Consider the following 5,042-nt stretch of genomic DNA (forward strand, 5'->3'; position numbering starts at 1 on the left):
CATTTAAGAATTAGGATAGGGATACACTAATTAGTCGCTGTGCTTTAGTGGAAAACCAATATTGATCATTTTGTTTTAAAAGGTCCGAGATTGTAGAAACAGTTTCAAGATAGAGACATATCTCGAACGTCTTAAAACAAAACGACCAACATTGGATGTTCCTTGAAACACAGAGACTAATTAGTGTAGTATTATCCCTTTAAATATGATAACCTGACAACCTAATGCAGTTTTAAAAACTATATGATTTCCTACATTCTTTCAAACCAATATCTTAATCCCAGAGGTTACGCTTGTACAAGAAAATGTCATCCGTCTCTTCGACTCCGGCGACGTCAAACTGGTTTGTTGGCCGGCCATGTGACGTTGAAGTCTGCTGAGTAGATTCATCCAAAAATCCACCAGATACACTCGAACCACTTGACATGTCTTTATCATCCAGTAAATGCTCTCCATTGAATTCAAAGCATTTGTTAGATTGCACAAACTTATCCGGTAACGCCATGCCCCAATTTGACCAGCTTCCCGGCGATGGAAACCAATCTATCATCTCTTGATCTTTCGGGACACAAAAATCGTCTATACCACTCCCCAATGAACAATCCATGATTCTGAATAAAATAACAAGTGAGTTCAAAACCCCAGTTCGAAGACGCAAAATGGACACGATACCACCAATTAAAACAGCCAACATGAACAATTGATAAAGGAAAAACACTATTTTAACTATTACTAACATCAAAATAGACTTGAAACAACAGAAATTCAGAAAAGAACAGAACAATCACTCAGATCTCTTGAGCTGCAAAATGAAAAATCAGCTTTTTAAAAGCAGGGGAATACACAAACCTTGTTGGCGACTGATGAAATTAAAAGAAACCCCAGTTGCTAATTGAGTAGCTGAATTAGAGAAACAGAGAAATCCCAAGTGAAGAACAAGTTTTGATGGGTTGTTTGGGCTTCAATAAACAAATTTAGTTTCACTGATTCAAACAACAGTAGCGTCTCTGGTTATATTCAGCAGATTTTTTTTAATACTAATATTTGTTTCAAAGTTGTCATATTTTACTGTTTTGTCTTAAGATATACGATCAACTTGTGGCTGAGAATTCAAGATGGGAAACTAGTGGCTAATAATCCACCATCAAAATCTTCAACCTCATTCGTCCACGTGTAATTCTGGACCCACCTAACTTACGAAATCGTGGTTGTAAGCCTACCATGTGGGCTCAACTATATGCGCCAGCCAGGCCCAGCCCATAGAAAAGCTGGATTACCGTAAATGCCCCTAACAGGAAAGAGGAAATTAAACGTGCTTTTCTGAAAGCGACGTGAGCCACGTGACCAGTTCGGTCAATACAAACAGTGTCAGAGTACTGTAAAACAGTTTTTTTTTTTGAGGTTCTAAAAAATTGTGTACGTGTCCTTGGCAACAGATTTAAGATTATGGTTAGACGACACGTGTAAATGTAGGACACGTGGCGTGTGATTGTAGGTGCATGGTTCCAGATTAGAGTTAGTTGATGCACACTGCACACAGTCTGGTGGGACTGAAAACAAAGCAAAGAACTTCTTATGTTAATTTATTTATTGCTTTCCTTCCCTTTGAGGAAATTTAGCTCTTGTGCGGCTAACATTTGTTCAACAACCGCCAAAGGTGATGAAAAACTTTGATGAAATTGTAACTGAAGTTAGTTAGGCTTTGATTAATATGTTTACCGATATACTACTTCCGTCCCAAAATAAATACAAATTTTTTAATATAATTTATATATAAAAATTAGAATCTATTTTGGAACGGAGGGGATATGTGTTATGTGATATTATTATCACGTGAATAGATTATAGATCTTTTCAGTTTTATGTATCGATCATTTTTCTTTTGTTTTTGCAAGTTTCGATTATAAATAGATAGACATGAAGGCCAATGTGCACATGGTCACATTACATATTGGGCAATTTGTTTATGGAACTTTTTTGTTCATCTTATCACATGAGGGGGGCTATATATGAAACGAAAAAAGAAATCAACATTCTTTCAAAAAAGAAAAAAGAAATCGACATTGGGCTCTGAAATTTTATATGGTAGGCATTTGGGCTTTTGAAAAAGTATCACGACTATTACGGTGGCCCAAGAAACATCAAGGCCTACAAGTTTTTTTTTTTTTTAAAAGAAGTCAAAGTGAACTAATCAAACTGTATAAGATTTAATTGACCATTTTCATTCAGGCTTCTTCACGCTAATGTCAACTGCACAAAAGCGTAAAAGATAATTTCCAAAAACAACCAATATCTATCCATGTTAAACATAAAATCCACCATTCGAAAACTTTCAGCTTACTCGACTTTAACAGTATTTTCGAGCTGAGCGTCTGAAATACAGGACTGTATCTGTGATTGCGGATAATCATAACAAGTACAAAAGTATTGGCTGCTAGGAAGATCAAGCTGGCAATCCAGAGCTGTAGAAACACGTTCTTCCCCTTAAATTCGAGAGGTAACCCCACATTAACCAATGGGTTTGAGCTCCCATCCATATCACCGTGCAACATATTCCTTCCCATTTAAGCTTCATTTTTGCTCCACGGTAGAATTAGTGGTAGCAAGCAAAAGAACCATACAAAGTATTGGGCTGTGATTACCTGTTAAGCAAACAAAATCACCAACCACGTAAATGGAACCAAGGAAAAAAAAGGTAATCTAGCATTTAGTCACGTTTTAGCAAAAGCCCGAAACTTAGTCGCTTTCTTTTAAAATCCTGAAATCGGTCTTTATCTTCAAAGGAAAGGACAATTTTTTGGATTTTAAGAAGAAGAACGACCAATGTTAGGTTTTCGCTTAAACAGAGACTGAATATTAGATTATCCCAAGGAAATATCTTAAAGGTCGAGTTTGAGCAAGTATCAAGGAACCTTGTTGAAGGCTGTGAATGCCACTGTCTGTAGGAAAAAGCAAAATGGGAAATCAAGTGAAAAGCAGAAGACAAGAACCAGTTGCACTACGAACTGAGGCAGAAAAGATACAAGCTTTTCCAGGATTGAGAACTGCTGTTGGGAATGGAGATAATGTGATAGAAGAGATGGAGAAATTATGCCTGGGATCTGTGCGAGTCAGATGATACAAAAGTGCCTCATGTAAGAATTCCCACCCGTATAAGTAGAAGAAACAACCAGTACACAAGAAGAACACACTTGCTGAGACCATCGCAAACATGATTCTTTCTTTTGTAAATAAGTCTTTCAACATGCCCGATATATTATAACGATTGCTCGATGCTTTACTACTTTGAGGCGCCATCCCTTGGCTAGCGGTCCAATTATAGAGTAAGGGCTTCGTACCAGATCGGATATAGTGTGCATCAAGAACCAAGACCATAGGAAGTGCATAAATTATTGGATATATTCTGAAATGCACGACAAGCCCATACCATAATGCTGCTTGAAACACATTACCTGTCCACACAACAGCAAGGCACAAATTCATTTCAGTTCCTCACGGCTCAACTAATGAAGATAGTTCTGTTGTTAAGATCACTGAACGCTTCCCAATTAAAACAGATGAATGGAACAGAAGTCGGGAAAATTTTCTTTAGACGGCAAGCGTATCGGTGCTTAAATATTGTTACCATGCAATTCTGAAGCATCAAATTTCAGAACATTGAGCATGCTAACAAATCAGATAGTAAGAAGCTAATGCAACATCAAACATTTAGAGGAATTTGATGGAAGTAGAAATGTACCATTCATAACACAGATAATGATCCACAAAACCATGGCACAAACAAGAGGCTCACAGTTCCCACGAGTTCCAATGGTGAAGGTAAATGGATTGAGGAGCCATACCATTACAGAGTATGTGCATATATCTTCAGGAACCTTACGCTTCTTCAAAATTTTGTAGATAAACAAACCCACAAGTAAATCTGCAATCAATGTATGCCAAATCGGTTAAAAAGCATAATTGCAAGAGTCACAAACAATTAACAAATTATGGACTACTAGACATGGAATCGAGAGAAAGACATGCAATCTAGGAGTTTAAAAAGCTTAACTACTATAAGATGGCAGACATACTAATTTAAGTTCACTCAATAAAAAATTGTTCAAGGAACATGAAACAGAAAAAACCACTAATACTAACATCAATAGAATTTCGCCCTAAAGAGATAAAGACAAGTAAACTAATTAGCAAACAAGTAATGGTCTGCAGTTCTGCACACATGCAAACTATAGATGGAAGCTATGGAGCAGAAGTTTTCATACCTGAAGCTGAGAAGAGAAACTTCCCCCATGACCGATGGATATATGAATTTGGAACTAGCAGAAAGGCAAGCAAAGGTGAGTATCGATACGTGGTTCTTTTAAAAGGGGACTCCCCTTTTGCCACTAAAGAGGCAGCATCAGAGAAGACAAGGTAGTCAACATCCGTGTATGTAACCTCCATGTGGGTATCTTGCCATTCTCCATAGAGAATTAATACGACTCTAAAAATTGCCGAAAATAAGAGAAGAGAACGAATATCCACTAATTTCATCCCTGAAAGAAAAAGAGGAGAACCAAATACGTGAAATGATAAACTAAATCTCAGATGCCATGCTAATACAGCAAGTAGAAGAAAATTTATCATACCTAGTTTAGTGTTTTTACAAGCAAAGCCTCCAAGTACATAAGCCAATGATTTACTCCATTATATTTGACCAAAACAGTCCGCTACTTCAGACACTGCATTTACATGTAGATAACAGTCAAATCAATAATAACTCACCAAAAAAAGTAAAAACTTATACATCAATAGAAGACATCATTGCTCAGAACAAAATTAAACAACGAACAAAGGGACATGATGGCTGTAGTACATCATAAACTGTCAAATAAATGTCCACAATGTCAAACTGTAACCCATCTATATCTCACAAACAAAGAGCCACAAGCCTCCAAATGGGTAGTACTTACAACTCAACACTGAAATCCTAAAATCAGGATTGCCAAATGCAGAAAATTATCACATGATATTTTCAAAAAACTCTTTTTGCTTTTAAAAGT

General features: G+C 36.8%; 1 protein-coding gene across 1 annotated transcript; it reads right to left on the bottom strand.

The window, feature by feature from the left end:
• Nucleotides 1-274: 274 nt before the first annotated feature.
• On the bottom strand, nucleotides 275-4,533 carry LOC139881527 (GPI mannosyltransferase 1-like). Its single transcript, XM_071865981.1, is given in 10 exon segments — nucleotides 275-732; nucleotides 850-959; nucleotides 1,421-1,550; nucleotides 2,342-2,497; nucleotides 2,500-2,578; nucleotides 2,580-2,642; nucleotides 2,913-3,078; nucleotides 3,080-3,452; nucleotides 3,740-3,922; nucleotides 4,263-4,533. Coding segments are annotated over 10 exon segments (1,989 nt in total).
• Between the last annotated feature and the right edge of the window lie 509 nt (nucleotides 4,534-5,042).

This window comes from Rutidosis leptorrhynchoides, unplaced genomic scaffold, assembly GCF_046630445.1.
Source record: "Rutidosis leptorrhynchoides isolate AG116_Rl617_1_P2 unplaced genomic scaffold, CSIRO_AGI_Rlap_v1 contig17, whole genome shotgun sequence".
In the NCBI taxonomy this organism is placed as follows: Eukaryota; Viridiplantae; Streptophyta; class Magnoliopsida; order Asterales; family Asteraceae; genus Rutidosis; species Rutidosis leptorrhynchoides.